Genomic DNA, 18,328 nt, shown 5'->3' with positions numbered 1-18,328 from the left:
GCCACTGACAAAAATAGAGCAGCTGGGGGTGACGGAGAGCAGCTGCAGGGACAGGACCACAGCCCTGGGGACGCCACACTGCATGTCGAGAAGACACAACCCAGGATCGATTTAGGCATTAGGCACTGTGGACACAGTACAGAGGGCCCAAGCTATCTTTAGGTCCATAAAAATGTTTTAATTTAAATCTCTCTTAAAACAGAACCCCCAAAATGATTGTTAGAATAATGAATGTATAATAACAAATCCAGTCTGGATTATATTTGTCTTTATACCAACAGTCATAAGACATGATTTTTAACTTTTCTTATGGAGAAAGGGGACCGTGAAAGCAAAAGTGTTAGGACCTGTGAAAGTCATCATAGCCCCTGCACCAATCACTCAGACCAAAGAAAGTCAATGTGTATGTGGTGGGCTTGGAAATCAGGTGACTTTTGTGGGTAGAGGTTTAGAGTTAAAAACTATGGAGATTGTTTAAAAAAAAAAAAATAGACCATAGAGATTGTTATCCATGACTTTCTACCACGCGGTCTCCCCCCCTCCCCACCACATGCAGAGCCTGGAAGGGTACAACAGAAAGTGCCAGTTAGGCACATGACAGACGCCAGGGGCACAGCAGTTACATGGTAGAACGAAAGACTTCCTCGAGTTCTTAGGCTAGGTGATTGGAGAAGAGTGCATCTGTCATCTGGAAAAATAATGCTGTGGAAGAAAAACAGGATGGTAAGGAAGAACTCTATGGAGGTTCAATTGGAAGCCCTCTTTTTAAATGCCCTGTGTCATTATTTTAAACAGAGAGGCAATTTCTTCACTGCAATTTGACTCTCCTTATTAAGGAATCAGAAATCATGTTGTTTCTAGCTACAAACATGTCCCTAAACCAATAGTGAATTCATTATGATTTGTGAATCTCTAGTTAAGAGAATTCTGCCCATGCCTCCTAATTGTTTACATCTAAAGCTGTGCTTCCTTCTGTATGATTAGAGACAAGGATGAGACCAGTATGCCCAGATTTAGTTCTATTTGTACCACACTAAACATTTAGAGAATATTCTGTTGGAGGAGGGGAATGGGGATGAGTTGACTGTAACTCTGATAGAATCAGCAGGGACTGAGCCCTCCTCTATGTTGGTAGAAAGCTACAGGAACACACAAAATGGGAACGGACACAATATGATAGGCAGGGATCGCCAGCGTTCAGAGGATACCAGGAAGCATTGCTCTGACATTTTCCCATGTTGGGAGTTTGAAGACAGCATGACACTTACCATGACATTTACCTTTCCAAGTGAAAGAAGGTTATCCTGGCTCTGCACATGAGAGACGAGACAGCCATCAGAAATTAGCCTTTTTTGTGGCCAGTTTCCTGCAGGTGCGTGTAAGTCCAGCAACCAGAATTTATGAGATTCATTATTTTCAGCTACATGCAAAACTGAATATCATTTCACTTCAAGCAATGTTGCTAAAATAATATCAATAGCAGGTATTTGTTTGCATATAAGTATATATGAAAAAATATATGTAACACATTCATACTTGTAAAGTTGATGGTAGTTTGCCTATTCTTAAAACATTCATCCTAAAAGACTGTTTAATCTCCAGTATGTAAATATGAAACATTGGGAAAATGCATGAAAATGTCAGTATTGTTATTTTTATTCTTTTATGCCTGCTTTTTCTCAATTTTTGGCAACAGCATGTATTAATTTTTATAATTAGAACAAAAGGAAGTCTATTTTTTAAATTCATATATTAGATAATTTGGGGTTAGCAGAGATGTTTAATACTGTAGTCTTTTACTTTTCCCCTAATTTACTATTTTTCTATTTCTTCTTTTGAATAGCTCTAATGAAGACACTCTGGGTTATTGTTGATAGATTAAGAATAATAAACATAATTTTTAAATTACAATCTCTATAGTAGCAGTAATAGAATCTGCAACTAGAAAATTACGAATGAATGGGCCATGTAACTGTGGAATTGCATATTTTAAGTATTTCGTGCACCCAAAATTGATCTCGGGAAAATCCTAGTAAAGATGTCATTTAATAGCATTGAGTTAACATTTAATAAGAATTAGAGTGATGCTACAGCTTATAAACCTAATAAGATCTACAGAATAAAAAGAAGTATGTATACATGAAATCTGTTAGGTTAGTTTTCCACAAGGATAAAAGAAACAAATACATTTTGTTCCCAGTATGCTCATGAGTGAAGTTATGGATGGCTGATTCTTACTGACCATTACACACTGAAGAAAACATTTTTCAAAAAGTTTACTTAGATCCAGACTCTGTATACTGAGAAGTAACCTGCATTTATGGCCATCCGTGAGGGGGACATGGGAGAGAAGGAAGCACACAGGCTGGCAGGCAGCTCAGCCACACACGAGCTTTGAGGCCTCGGCTAAATCACACCATCTCTGAGCCTCACTATCTACCTAGCAAAGATACTTTGTATCCCACAGAGCTTTCATTGATCGTAGAAACAAAATAGGTAAAACAGCTAGCAGAGTGCCAAGCACATAGCAGCTTCTCCAAATAATTTAGTTCCCCTCCCTATGAGACCGACCTGCAGCCAATACCTTCTCATCCAAAGACATCTGAGAAGATCCTGTGATTTCAGTACTTTGTACTCTGTTGTTTATATAGTCTATAGTAACAGAGACAAGTGAGCCAAAATTGGGTTTTCTTAATAAACGTTGATATCACTCATATACTACCTGCGTTCCATTCATTTATGCCTGGTCTTCTAACAGAAGTTAATAAAAAGATTATTTTCAAGAATTATTATGTGTTAGAACAGCTATCATTTTATATATTTCACTGGTGAGGAAACAAAATGAGAAAAGAAACCAATGAGTATTGAAGAATTTCCTACAGCAAATCACCAAGAAAAACAGAAATTTCTCCATATGGTGATATTTTCCAGTCAAAACTATCTCAAGAAATTCAATAAGGAAGTGGGGAAAGGTGATTTTGAAGTATTATTTGAAAAATCGGCTGAAATAAATTACTGGCGGGTGTCCCAATGTGATAATCAACTTGTAACATTTCTGTTCTTTTCTGTTGCTGCTAAGAATTACATAGAAGGATACAGGCTCAGTGTAATCTAAATCCATTTATATGCTTGAGAGTGTATTTCATTATTGCCGTCTCCGTGTTGTTTCAGATAATAGATTAATACTGAGTCTTCAGTGTGGTTATATTTAGAAAATTGAGCTTGAAGTCTGGGTAATTATGCCTATATAGTTGTTACAATGTATTAAGCCACTGACTTCATAAAGGAAAAAGCTTGTATGGTGTGTTACTGTCGGCCCTGCAGAGCTGCTGATAAGCAAAGTTGTATATTTCCGTGAATTGCCAAATGAATTATCAGCCAGGTTCTGAATTCTAGAAGTGTTACCCCACAAGATATATGGACAAGTCAGAAATAACACAGCTTGATTTGAAGATACCAGGTGGAGGTGGCAATATGGTCTAAGGGAAATCTTGCTTTGATATATGAGTGTATTCATTTGATTTGGCAGTGGTTTTAGACACTCTCTCTGGAACCATGGAGATGTCATTGTGGCAGACCTTCCCATTCTGTTCTCAGACTGTACCACACTTGTAAAACAGTGAGGCTCACGGGGTAATAACTCAAAAGCCAAAAGGCTATAAAGAAAAAAAGTTGCTAGCAGGCACTAACATGGGTGTCATGACTCTTTTCAGGTAGTAGGTGTAACCTTGAAGAAAAAGTGGCACTGTCTTCAAAAAAGTGACCTGACCCTGGCTTTGGTGGGTTTTTCTGCAAGAAATAAAAAGCACCGCATGTGTTTATTATACATCCTTTCTAGCTGACCACTGCTTTGTTCTAGAGTTCAGCATGAAAGGACTAATTTTTGTTTTGTTTTGTTTTTCGTTTTAGTGAAATGGCATGTCCGTTGCTAATTCTAGCTATAATAGTTGCACATGTGAAAAATATCTATATATAGTTTATGATTGGTAGCATTTCAAATAAATGGTGTATTGAAATATTGCCCTGAAATTTTTTGAGATGCTTATCAATTGACATTTTTTTCTTAGCCCAAGAACAGATTCTGAATTATTATTATTATTTTAAAATTATACCTTGTAACATTAGATTTGTTCTTTTAAATGTATTAGGAATTTAAATATAAGCATGCCACTTTGTTTATTGCTATATTATTAGAACTTCTTGGAGCATGGAAAGAATTCTTCACAAATGATTTTGCTCTTTTCAAAAAATAAGCTGCAAAGATCTTTGTTAAACTATATTTAGTCTGTAAATGAGCGTAGCTTTTACAGCTTTATCACTTTATAGTATGTAATGCTTCATCCAAATAATTTTTATATTTTGGAAAAGTGTTAAATAGTGCCATAATAAATATTTTCCCAGAATTCAGAATTGTATGCATCTCTGTTTTAGGAAGTTCACATTGCTTCATCAAGAAAAAACCTGGGATCATTATGCACCCCAATTTGTTATGCAGTAAATCATTGTTTTTCTTTATTTTTCCAGAAGTCAGTTATTCTAAGAATTGTGGCCATATAAACTTTTCAGAACACATATGGAAATTACTATGTTATATTGCTAAATAAATAAAATCTCACTAGCTGATATTCCATCATGGAGATAACGCATCATCATTCAGTAATGCTAGTTCTGTTAAGTCAAAACAAACCAAAGAAACTCTCAGCATTGTAAAGAGATCCACACATTTTAAAATCTAGTAACTGTAGAGAAAGTGTTTCTTTGTTTTCGTTAATAAAACCTGCCACTCATTACCTTTTAGAAAGGCAATGCCTGAGAAAATAGTTTTGCTTCCTAGAATAAACCTACCTTCTAAATACTTAAAGCCCTGTGCGAGGCCAAGATCATAATGTAATTCCATCCTTTTTGGCTGCAGAAACTATCAAGATTTATCAGTCTCTGGAATTTGACCCTCGCTCTTGATTCCCTTTCAGATAACAAACCCCACATGTCCATTTTTGTAGCTTGGCCTATGACATCCCTATATGCTACATTTGTATTTTAAGTAGATTTACAACACAGATACTCTCATATGTGCTGTTAGCATAAAATTAGTTTCTCTAAGGAGGCTTTGCCCAGAGACCTGAGAAAATGGAAGTTTTTGTTTTTTAAATGTTTAAAGATTATTTAATTTTTACATAGTATTAGATGTTTCTAATTGGGTTGGGAAGGTGATATTTTGTTTTGTGTTTTTTCCATTATGCCATGTCTACTCACAAAAACTTAATAATCTGGTAAACTAAAAAGACCAAAAGCCAGCATACCCCTTTACAGTCCAAAATTATGCTTGTATGGGACAAAAAATGTGGGGATATATGTATCAGTGCTTCCATTATTAGTCATCCTTTGTTTATACCTAGATTTATGGGATTCTCCAATTAAAAGGCATTTCTAAAATTCTATTAAAATTCTTTGGTCTCAAAAACATTGAGAGTTGAAAATTTTTTTCACCAAGGTCATACCATTTCCACAAAATACACAAGCTGGGTGAATTTCTGGGATGTTAGGCCATTGAAGAATTTTTAGAGGGTTTATGACACTTTTACTCTTTTTATGTCCAAGCCACTCAAAAATGACAGACTTCCAGCAAAATCCCTCTGTGGAAATCAGACACTAATCCTGATCCTTATCTCAGACTCCTCACTGTCACGGAAAACATTTAAGGATGTTATAGGAACAGTTAGTAAATGAACATAATAGGCAATCCATAGTGTTTTTAAATCTATACTATAAAAATTATGTTCATGTCATGTAACTTGCCTTAAAATATATTATACATATAAAATACTATGTTAAAATTAAATATATAATATGTCAGCTGTAAAGGTGAAAAAGTAGCTAACTAAAAGTTCACAAATAATCTTTTTTCAGATTTTGTGTGTTTTCTCCTCAGCCAAAAGCCTCAAGATTCACTTGCAGCAGCCTACCTCTTCATTTATGTTGGATTGCTCTTTAAACATTAGAATATCTTGTAATAATAAGTTAAAGATTTCTCCTGACACAAGTCATTGTTGATTTCACTGTTATAGGGAAAAGGCTCTAGGGCGGCAGATAAGGCTGTTGCCATGGTGATGAAGGAGATACCGAGGGAGGAGTCTGCTGAAGAAAAGCCCCTCCTAACTATGACATCACAGGTGGGCAGACCCATAGGGTTCCTGTAGGAAGCTGACATATGTTAATATATCAGACATTGTGATTTTTAACTAGCAAAAAAAAAAAAAAAAAAAAAAAAACCATTAACTTGAACCAATTTTTAAAAGACACAGTTTCAATGAAACAATTATACAATATAAAATGAAAAACAAAATTGCTAAAAAAAAAAAAGGAAAATTCCATCATTTAGTTATTTGTGGATATTAATTTTCATTACTCAACTTTAGTTTTTAAAAAATGTATGTGCAAGTAAACCATGTTGCTTCTTTATAAAGGAATCTTGTTAACAACTTTGGGAAAGAAATAACAATTAAGCTAATGGTACATTTGAACAACAACAACCAAAAAAAAAATCAAATTCCTGTGAATAAATACAAGTTCTATTGTATACATATGTCAGTTTACCAGTAGAATATCTAAATTTTCTTAAATGTTAAATATATTTATGTTGTGACTATGCATACTACATATATGTCTATACATATTTATGTGGATAACTAATTTACAGGAATGAGCCAGAAGTCCCTGAGTCCCCATGCAGAAAATGGCATTTATAACCCCTCTTATACTTAGTGACCTTGACAACAAAAATACCATCTCTATTATAAGCGCATGAGAGCCATTTTCAGCATTTATTATAACAAGTATAGAAAAAACTTTGCATTTGTATGCAAAGACATGCTGAGACTGTGAATCCTGTATGTCCTCAGGGACTTTTGAAACACCCTGTAAAATCCACATAAATATGTATAATATACTCATCACCACTCTGTGGAACTATCAGTTTTAAATTCTTAAATGAAAAATATTTTTACTTGCATTTATCTTATAATTTAGATTAGATTGTTATCTTAAACATTTCTTTTTCTCTGTAATGCAATAGTAAATGCAGTGATTCAGTTCCAATTATATGAACATGTCTAGAATTAGAAACATGTCCATTTACAGTCCTCATGAAAGGCATTTATATCAAAAGCTAAATTATGACAACTTATTTTTAGAATATCATCAGATCACATCCCCAGCTGCTGCCAACATGTGTGGATTTATTTTATTCTAAACACTGTGTTGTAAGTAATGAAAATCATAACAACATACAACAATCAAAATTGAATAATAAAAAGGTTATCAAAGATTCCTAGGACTTTGGGATAAATTTTATATTGTGAGTTTTTTATCCATAAAGAAGAGATGCTTCTTCCCAATCACACATAGTAGTAGCAGTTAGAAAGAAATTTGCTTTCTATTTACCTAGGTGTCCATTCTTTACTTAACTTACATAGTAAAACATATACAGTTTTACGTTGATCTCCTGCCCTTTGTAGAATCCACGTCCAAGATATTCAGCTCACTGTTCCTCAGGTGAATGTTGTGGGAGGTGAGAACTAGTTGGGAGTTCTTGGTTAACGACAGCCATGTTCATCAGTAGATGAGAGCTACCCAGATTTGCCATTAGCAAATGCTAATGTGCTGTAACATATCATTCAGAATATCACAAGTTAGGACAGGCTCCAGCACCCAAAATTCTTTTCCCTAAACCATGCACTGCTATATGCTTTCCAGTAATCCCTTTCAAAGGTCCAAAATTGCCATTATAACCTAAGCTTGAATTTAAAATTTAATGCAAAAATAAGATTTTTGATTTTTTAATTTAGAAAAGAAATTGTGATTATTACCATTTTTTCATATTCAGAACATTTGTGTGTAGCAAGTTCCTTCTTTAATCCCTGTCTAATGTTGCACTGACTGTTTTTGAGGTACTAGTTACAATTTTACTGCATGAAGATTATGTAATGCTTTCTTTGATGCATCATATTCTTGTTGCATACTGGCTAGTTTATGAATCAGCAAACCGAGTTCTGATTCATAAAATGTAATGCACCTGTTGTGTTGATAATTTTATGGAATTAATTCAGTGACAGCTGTAATACAATTATTTCTCAGTCAAATGCAGCTTTATTAGTTGACATACTTTTTCCACTATATACAAGTGGCTTCTTCCCTGCTATGCACCAGTGGCGTGCACAAGCCAAAAAGCAGCAGAATGATCTGAAAAAGTGAGTACTTCTCATAGCAACCATAGCATCCGATCTGTGTACCATACCACATTCTTACTTGTTATCCTGTGTGAATGTATTAGTGTCTTGAAACATGTTTGTCCCAGCATCTCCTGTAAAGCCCCTTATGACATAGCACTACATACTACTAAATACATTGACTCATCCTCATCACTGGTATGTCGATGCCAGCTGCTCATTCATAGATTCCAGATATGTCTGAAGCTAATTGCTGCTCTCTCCATAGTGTCCTTAGGACAATCATAACTGGTTAAATACAAAATAAGTTCTTGAAACCCTGGGTCCCTAACTCATTTAATAACTGTTCAGTCAACAGGTTGTAAGTGTAGAATAGCTTATATTGAAGAATTTTTTTGTATTATGTGATTATTACAATCACTTTTAGAGGGATTTAGCCAAACATACTCCAGTGAAGTCATTTATAGTACGCTGAACAAATCGAACTAAAACAGAAGAGCTGGCCAGGTGACCTGAATTCAGAAATTGCTGGGCCCCTGAAACTTGCTTTTTGTCTAATTTAATTCTTAATTCTGCATTAACAAACAGTATATCAAGCACTTCGTAGAAGCTCAGGTTCATGCTGTCCTAGACTAACACTTTAAGTCAAGCACTATGTAAACAAGTGTGCATTGATGAAAGGTCTGAAGGAAAAATAGTATGCCCTCAAGTCTTTGGGGAAAAAAGTTTCTCTAGGCCTGTGCTGTCCAACACAGGATATTGAATGCTTTGTGGCTCCCCACGATTGAGATGTGCTCAAAGTATAGAATACACACCCGATTTTGAAGACTTAGCCCCAAGGAAAGTAATATAAACTATGGCATTAATAATGTTTATATTGATTACATGTTGAAGTCATCATTTTTGGATATATTGGGCTAAATAAAATACATTCTTAAAATTATTTTTCAACTTTCTTTTCAATTTTTTAAAAGTGCTACTAGAAAATTTTAAATTATCAGGTTCTCATGACAGTTCTATTGCATAACACTCCTCTAAACTATAATAGTATAAGTTAATCCAATTTGAGGATAGAAGGAACAACTCTGTACCAAAGGACTGATTATATCATAGAAAAAATTATTTTTCTTTATGAGAATGAAATTATGTTAGCAAATATTTTTTTCTCATAAGGAACCACCAAAAGTTTCCATTATAACCACATCCCCTGGTACTTTTTTTTAGCAAGATATATCCCATTCATTTCTTGTTATAGGGCACAGTATCTTAAAACTAAGTGTTTCAGATGTCTTCTTGCTAAGGGAATTTTTTTTTTTTTCAAACTCAGCCTGTGTTTCTATCCATCCCCACTCCTTAAACCCTGATACTGATACTATTCTTGTGTCTGATAAACATAAAAAGAATAATGTCCTTGATCGAAAAAACATTCTCAAGGCTACTAAATATAGCCTTGTTTGGATTCCTATTACCAACCTGAAACAATTGCTTTATGTTCTCCTGCCCGCCTCCGTGTTAGTACTACCCAAGCTGTAAACAGTAGTATCTGTTCATTTCCCCATGAAGAGAGTCACATTTTTTTAAGTCTTACTATTCTGTCAAAAAAAATATTTATAGGTTGACATTTAGATCAAGTCAAAGAGTTGAAAGTGATTACATGGTTATCCTTTACTAGAAGCGCCCCTGGGGCCCATATTAGGAACTGGGGTGGGGGGAGGGGAGCAGAGCAGAACTGTTAGTACTATTACCAGCTCACAAGAAATTAATTCTGTCGGGTGTCAGAGTTACTATGACAAAACTCTCAAAGTCTGAATACTTAAAGGATGCATACTAATGATTTAGTTAGTTGTCTTGTCTTTTCAATGGATTGAGTCAGTTAACTCAGTTTTGATAAGGTCACTATTTTGACGGGCATCGCACAAATTTCTAAACTTGCATAGGACTAATAAAGCCATAAACAAGTAGTTCAATTACAAAATTATGAATGAAAACCTACTTAAAAAATGACACATACTTTAATCAACAATATCACAAATAATAAAGGAATTTTCAAAATGCATAAAAATGTATCTGTTAAAATCATATTTATATTTTTACATAGAAAATATCTTAATTTTTTCCTATTATTTAGATGAGGTAAGAGAGATGGTATATAATGACAAATTTTTTAAGTCAACAGTTCAACTGAGATACTTGTCAACTGTTTTTTTAACTTACTAGCTTCAGTGTTTTAACTTTTAAAATTACTCTTGAAGTACTAAAATGTCTAAAACTAAACACAGAATATTTCACTTTAAACCAAAACAACAGTTTGAGATCATCAACCTGAAGTGTGAAAGTATGGGATAATGGATTATTACCATTTACAGACCTTGTTCTATCATGTAAAATGTATTTTGGTTTAGAGTTAATTCTTAGTGAGAGAAGTTATCACAAACCCTTAGGTCTGTATTTTTTAATGGAACACCTAAGCAATGCATTGTTTAAAGGTAAATAAACTTAGACTGAAGTCACAAAACAGACTATACAAACATACACTGGAGTTAAGTAACAGGCAGTGTTTAAAGGCAAAATACTCTACTTTCATCTTGGTTAAATATTCCCCTGTAGCTTAGATTACATAATAATTTAATTTTTTAACACTGAAATTAGAGAAATTCAAGTTGAACTAAGGCAAATGCATATTTAGATAAAGTTTTAAAATAGGAAATAATTTATTAAAGCTGGATGTGATCGTCTGCATTCTGCTCAATACTAAACACAGTATTGATATAAAATAAGAAACAATTTGGTCCCATGGTGGCTAATATTAGCCACATCAACTGACCAGTCTGAGTCGTAAGTAAATTGAAGGCATTTGACTGAATATTTCATTCACAACCTATGATTACAAGAAAGTGTAAAGGTTCAATAGTCTGTTGAATTCTGGGTGACCGGGAAACCCCTCCATGCAAGTGCTCAACTGTTTTCTTACTCCTGCAGTTTTCTTTCGTTTCCATGCCCACTGACCACATAAGGTTTTCCCTCAAATCTTCAAATTTGGATCTCTGATTTAAAATCCCTGAGTTAGGTAGTGTCACTGGCCTCCCATTCGTATTGGTCCATTTCCTTCTTCCAAGGATGGCGTGGGGCAGACCTATGCCCTTATTTTTCTCATTAGGCATTCACTCTTTGCATCCTTGACTATTTGGTAGAAGCCTTGCATCTGGAAATGAACCTTTAGGTAACTCTAGTTTTCCAAATTTTTAAATGATGTGACTCTGAGGGAACATGGACTTAGATTTATGGTTTAAAGCCTGCCAGGAAATTGGTAGACATTTCTGAGGACCACCAGCCTCTCTGTGAGTTGATCAAACCCAGTATGAAATTGAGAATGCTCATGTAATCTTTCTTTTGTGCAATTCACCACTCAGTTGGACTATAAATCAGTCAATATTTATTAAACTGCTGCTATGAGATACAAAAGTGAACTGGATAAGATCTCTACCCTCAAAGAGGTCATAGTCTAGTAGGGGAAAAACAGGTAAAACTAAAAATCTAAAACTGGGTAAAACCTGGGAATGTGGAGATGCCGTAAGAAGGCCCTCACTGCCTAGTACTGAAGAAGGTTCCCAGACGACGTGCTGGTGGGATGGGGTCCTGAAAGAGGAGCGAGAATCCATCACCATTAGAAAGGCTTGAACTGATTCACATCCTGAGAAGAGGAATAGAGGAGGATAAGAAATGACAATTTTACATGTAATCAAGGGAGGAGACAAAGGCCTTAAAAACTAATGAAGTGGGTCATTTTAACTCAGATATGATAATCTGAACCAAACTGCAATCACTCTAACTTAATTATTTAAAAAAGTGGAAACCTTTTGACTCACCTTTTATTATTTTTTATAACATCGATATATTCTGTACTCAAAGGATGAAAGGAGGTAAGTTCACAAAGCATTTTCAAACTGAAAGAAGTAATTCTCAGAGAAAGTCAGTAAGTCATATCCTACCACTGAATAAGGAGAGAATAAATGGCATACAATTTGGAAGCAAAGCTGAGGGGAACTCTGGGGGATTCAGTTCAGTTTGCAATTGTCCTTTTTGACCTGAAAGATTTACTTATTCTCAAGTCACCACAGGAAAACCATAAATTTGTTTGAAAATGGGGAGGGGGACATGTGAAAAGCTATTCTTATCTATACAAATACAAATAAAATGGGGCTTAGTCTAGCTAAAATAATGATTCCCAAATTCATCAGTTGAAGACACAATTCAAAATTGGACTGTTTGAGATAGATATTTTTATATCCTCAGTTTCTGCAAAGTCACTGTCCCATTTGGTAGGCATTTAATGATCCTCTTGTATGAAAACATTCTATTTGAAGTTGTGAAGGATATAAGTATGAGTAGGATATAGCCTCTGACCTCAGAGCTTGTAAGAAAAGGTTTCATGATATTTCTTGTTTCATCTTCCATATCTCCCTCAAAACCAAAAAAAACTTTCAGTTCCCAAATTAGCTTTTCATGATATCTGAAATCTGGCCCTTCATCTTTTTCACCCCAGAGATCTGCCACCATCCCCCACTCCAACCCCAGCATTTTCCAACAGTCAGACTGTGCTCCACTTTGAAAGACATGGACTCAGAAAGTAGTCTGTTATTTCACCTTTGATTTGTATTTATGTAAGAAAGCCACAGAAACAGCTCAGTTATGGGAATTGGGCAGACCTAACAACTCCATCAGTCTGGGAGTGACGTGTGCTGAGAAACTGGACAGTAGGAGTGGAAGAGATGCAGGCCTTATGAGGCAAAGGAGAAGCCATGGGTTTCTGGGTTCCTGAGGGTCTCCCTGAACAACCTTCTCTTTGGAATTTCTTTCTTCCTGTGCTGAGAAAATCTGAGAATGCTACAAGAGCTTTCTTCAGAAAATAAGTCTGAAGTTTCATGAAGACAGAGGCTCCAAAAAAATCCTATTACCTTTGACAAACAGACCTGGCTCCAAAAAAATCCTATTACCTTTGACAAACAGACCTGCCTAAAAGGACAAGACCTCTCGATGAACTGTGCCTTTTCCTTTGTTTCCCATTTAGATGTCTATGTCGACAAGGGCCTTTCTAGAAATCTTTTATCAAAATCAGACTGTAATTTTTTAGTGTTTACAGCTAAAAGTATCTGCAGAGATCTAACACCCTGGTCTTCTAAAACTATAGTTAATTTAGGCCCGTTCCACACATTTACTCACAGAGCTGTGATATAGGAATAAATTATTAGTCCCTGTTTTTACAAAGGAATTTAAGTATATCCAAGATGAAGAAACCAATAAAGAAAATAAGACTTCATTTTCATTTTATATGTCTCTCAAAATACAGCCTCACAAATCAGTATTTAAAAATCTAGAGATTTTTCGGCACATCTTTTTCTTAGAACAAGTAGAAAGCTAGATGGCTATGCCCATTTTAAGAAAGGCCAATCTAAAAACTCCTGAAAAACTAAGATAGTTAATTTAGGAATTAACCACTTGCATATCATGAGTATATTTCTTCCCTTAACCATGGAAACAGAACTTAAGGAAGCCTGGATTCTAAGAGGGGCAAAATAACTGAAAGTAAATAATTGACTGCCACTGAAAATCCCACTGAAGGATTTCTGAAATTAGAGAACAAGCCAATGGGAAAAGACAACTGAATGGATAGAAATCTGTTTTACACATAGACTTTCAGAAACATCTCTACTGGATACCTGTACAGTTAATATAAGTATTTTCTACTCTCCCCAATAATGCTTGTCATGCACCACAAAAGCATCCTAAGGAAATGTAAGGAAGGATGACTTGAGCTTTTTAAGAAAGAGAGGAGAGGAGAACATTTATCCACATACATACAGATCTCTGTGTGTGCACTTAATCGCATAATGCCGACTGCCCACCCTAGCCAGAAGGTGTCACCTCAGCGGCTGAGCCCACTCTTCCAGGTCTCAGTAATGTTTTATCCATGTGAAGAGTAGGAACTGTGATTCAAGAGGTGTCATTTTCCACATATTAGAATTTAGAGAATAATTCTAAAACAGATCTAGGAGAAAAAAAAAAGGCTTGAGCTTTAAAAACTGAAGTTGGCTGCATCGAAAATATGTTGACAGTGCTAAAAGGCTCATTCCCCATCCCTTGGTATTTTTTTTCTTTTTTGCCCCTCCCTATTTATTTATTTATTTGTTTATTTATGTATTTATTTATTGGTAGGCTTGCTATTCTCATTTTGTTGCAAGGCTGCATTGTAATTCACCCGATTCTGCAGTTTAACAAAGCCCTTTGATACCTGTGTTCATTTGTTCTCAGCTGGTGAATGAGCAGCAAGAAAGCAGACCCCTCTTGAGTCCCTCCATCGATGACTTTCTCTGTGAAACCAAATCGGAGGCAATAGCAAGGCCAGTAACGTCCAACACAGCCGGTAATTCTTTCGCTTTTAACTGATCCTCAAGTAGAGCTCATTTTCACTACAGCGAAATGCAGATTTTCTTTCTGTGATGCGTCTTCAGTAAGAGTAATGTTTGCAACGAAACGAAGGTTGAGGACATACGCTCTTCCACATAAACTAACCCATCGCTTTGTATTCTAAAAGAACCTGCAATGTATTTACCCGCCCAGCTTCGCTGAACAGTAGCGTGCCGTTATTAGCAATGAATCATCTCTCTCTGCTTCTCTCCATCTTTGCATCTCAAGTCATATTACAAGGAACCTTTCAAACAAAAGCATCTGCTTCAGAGTAAGGTTTTTCAAAGTTCTGGCTGGAAATATTGTGTATGACCAAAGTCGTGTAAGGTACAATGTAGGCAGCCCCTTCAAGTGGGTTGAAATGACAACATTAAAAGTCCTAGAGATTTGAAACGTTATAGAGCCAATTTCATTTTTCTGTCATGTAAATGTGTTACTTGTTTCCTCTTAAGACAGCTTATTTGAAGGGCCTTCTGTAATTAAACCTACCCAAACAGTGAACTGTCATCTGTATAGGCACGAACCTGTAGACACTAGTAAGCGTTCATCCAGGGAGCGGATGCAGAATGCCACTGGGATGAACCACGCCTCCCTTGGTCCCCTCTGCATTTTCCAATTCTCACTGATGCTATAACTAAGTCGCTTAGTCAGGGCTTACCCTGAGGGAGCTGCATAAGATCTGATGCAAACGCTACTTCCCACCTTCGGTGTCGGAGGCAGCCTTTCTGCACTGATTGTATTCTGTCAGCGTTCACATCCAAGGGCACGTTGTTCAAATAAGGATGAAAAAATGACGTTCAGAGTCAAAGAACAAAGGCTATGTGGGACTGCAGGAGAGCGTTTAATGGAGCAAGGAGAGAACAATGGTGTACTTACTGTCTTGTTCAGTGCATTCCATTTCTCCATCTTGTCCTCAGCTTGCTGTCGCCTGCTATATTTCCATTATACTTTTTAGTAAGTGAAGAAAATTGTGGGTGAAGGAAATTGTGATTTTTCTTAAATGCTAAAAATTGCAACAGCAAAAGTAATTAACACAAGTTAGAGGCACTTCATGCAGGAGTGTAGTCTACGGTCTCTGGGGTCAAACTTGGCAGCGTCAAACCCCAGCTGTGCCACTTAGCGGCTCTTGTCCTTGGGCAAGTTGCTTAACTAAGTCTGTTTGAACAGGAGCAACATCTATATCTCATAGGTTACTTGGGAAGATGAAATGAAGCAATCTATGGAAGCCCTTCCTTAACACCATGTAAGCTCTAACAGATGGTGCCATTACTGCTAGATATCAGTTTAGAAAAACAGTGTACCCAACACTTCCCTTTTCAGATGCATTAACTTTCTTTCTACCACACCGAAGCAATCATTTTCTAATTTCAACTATCACTTTGAGCGATCAAGCAAATAAAATTGTATTTGGTACATTTAAGCAGGAAATTAAGCAAGTTCCAATCCTACCAGATCAGATTTATCCTCCTTATCTATGAAACTGGAGCTCACCCCTCCAAAACTGGAGAGCTACCCTTAGAAAAATACAGAGGATACTTGTGTCTCTAATTTCAGGAAAATCCATGAGAATTGGATGCACTGAGAAGTTCCCACTGTTCAAAAAAAAAAAAAAAAAGCTGCAAAGCATAGAATTCTTAGATCTTAATTCCAGTACATTCTGCACTTTCCAGCTCCCACTGATGCGAAAACTAAGTCATTTAGGAAGGGCCCACCAAAGAGAGCAATCAAAAGCCACTTTTCACCTTGATTTTTCTAACATATAAAAGAGACAAAATATTGGAGGAAAGAACTCAAAAGAATATGTAATTTCTTATGATTACAATACTACAGTATTGCCTTCCACATTCATTTTCTAGGCTTTTATGACAAAATACCATAAACTGAGTGGATTAAACAACAGAAACTTATTGTCTTACAATTCTGGAAGCTAGAAGACCAAAATTAAGGTGTCAGCAGGGCCATCCTCTCTCTGAAGGTGCTCAGGAAGAAACTGTCCTAGGCCTCTTCCCTAGTTTCTGGTAGTTCCTTGGCTCATGGCAGTGTGACTCCAGTCTTCATATGACATTCTTCCTGTGTGTGTGTCTTCCTGTGTGTGTCTGTCTCTCTATCCAGACTTCCCTTTTTTATAAGGACATCCGCCATATTGGATTAGGCGCCTACTCCAATATGACACATCTCAACTAATTCTATTTCCAACAGCCCTATTTCCAAATAAAGTCACATCTCAAGGTACTAGGGGGTTAAGACTTCAACATATGAGTTTTTGGGGGGAACACAGTTTAGTCCACAACACCCTGCAAAGCAGAGGTTCAAGAAAAATGGTATTTTGAGACTGTGTGGTTTTCTTTTCTTGTCCTCAGCACTCAGTACATCTGGGTCACACAGATTTTTATCCTGAAAGAATACTCTTGTTTGATAGTATTTTTTAATCTTAAAAGTATATCTCAAGTCAGAAACACTATATATTTTTAATACCTAAAAATATTCTTTTGAAAAAATATTACAGAACCCACTATTTGGTATCTCAATATGCAACATTATTATACATCTTTAAACAGGAAAAATTTTATCATACAAACCCCTTGGAAAGAATTCTAATCTGGTCCAATAATTTTATAGCTAAGGTTTCTGGGCAAAAGATATAGTTATCATTTTCTGTCCAAATTTTTAATAAAAAATAGTAATTTTAAATATAGCATTGTCATTTTATAGAATAGTATGAAATTATATTGAGAAACCAGGACAGTCATTTAACTCCAAGTATCTGTTACATCCCAGGTATTATTTATATCTTTAGACTTACAGAATGGATATTAAACAATTTTGGATGGGGCGCCTGGGTGGCACAGCGGTTAAGCGTCTGCTTTCGGCTCAGGGCGTGATCCCAGCATGATGGGATCGAGCCCCACATCAGGCTCTTCTGCTATGGCTCGAGCCTGCTTATTCCTCTCCCACTCCCCCTGCTTGTGTTCCCTCTCTCGCTGGCTGTCTCTATCTCTGTTGAATAAATAAATAAAATCTTTAAAAAAATAAATAAATAAAATAAACAATTTTGGAGTAAAATATGGAAGAAAACCTGCTTCAAGTTTATACCAAATCAATCAAGAAGAAATTTGAAGAACTTTATGTTAAGAGAGGCATTTATACTTGGCTTTTTCTTCTAATGAAAAAATAAAGCTACTGTGCCACCATCATAACATTTACTTAAATATCTAAGGAATATAGTTCTTATATAAATTAGCACAAAATACAATATAGATAATATTTATCTCTTCCAAATGATAGGGTTTTTTTCCTCTACTGACTTTAAGAGAACATATCAATCTTCTGCCTCATAGAAGTTCTAAATTATAATCTTTTTCTTAAGGATCTAATTACCTTTTTTACTTTCTGCTTGTTCCTACATCAGGATTAACTTTTTGTCATCCCATAGTGATAATAGCAAGCAGATCAAATAAGGATGTTTTTAATTTCTTTGCCCTTAATACCCTAAATTATCTTTTAATTCATCTGAAATCTAGATGATAGCTAATTCCTTGGCCCTCCCAAACTGTATCCCTAGATGGTAGGTAGGCTAAGATCATTGCTAATATCCTTGATTTTAAAAATGACAAATAAATATATATTATGACAGATGC

General features: G+C 35.7%; 1 protein-coding gene across 1 annotated transcript in view; it reads left to right on the top strand.

Annotated features, from left to right (window-relative positions):
* Positions 1-18,328, top strand: part of PEX5L (peroxisomal biogenesis factor 5 like) — a 162,404-nt gene that overhangs the window by 62,064 nt on the left and 82,012 nt on the right. Inside the window, exons 3-4 of the mRNA XM_045788711.2 lie at positions 6,066-6,170; positions 14,535-14,646. Of these exons, the coding sequence (XP_045644667.2) occupies positions 6,066-6,170; positions 14,535-14,646 (217 nt within the window). The remainder of the gene's footprint in view (positions 1-6,065; positions 6,171-14,534; positions 14,647-18,328) is intronic.

Source organism: Ursus americanus, chromosome 4, assembly GCF_024610735.1.
Source record: "Ursus americanus isolate L20-20 chromosome 4, mUrsAme1.1.p, whole genome shotgun sequence".
NCBI classification, from domain to species: domain Eukaryota; kingdom Metazoa; phylum Chordata; class Mammalia; order Carnivora; family Ursidae; genus Ursus; species Ursus americanus.
Note: the sequence above shows the minus strand (reverse complement) of the source record. Positions and strands in the feature narration are given on the sequence as shown.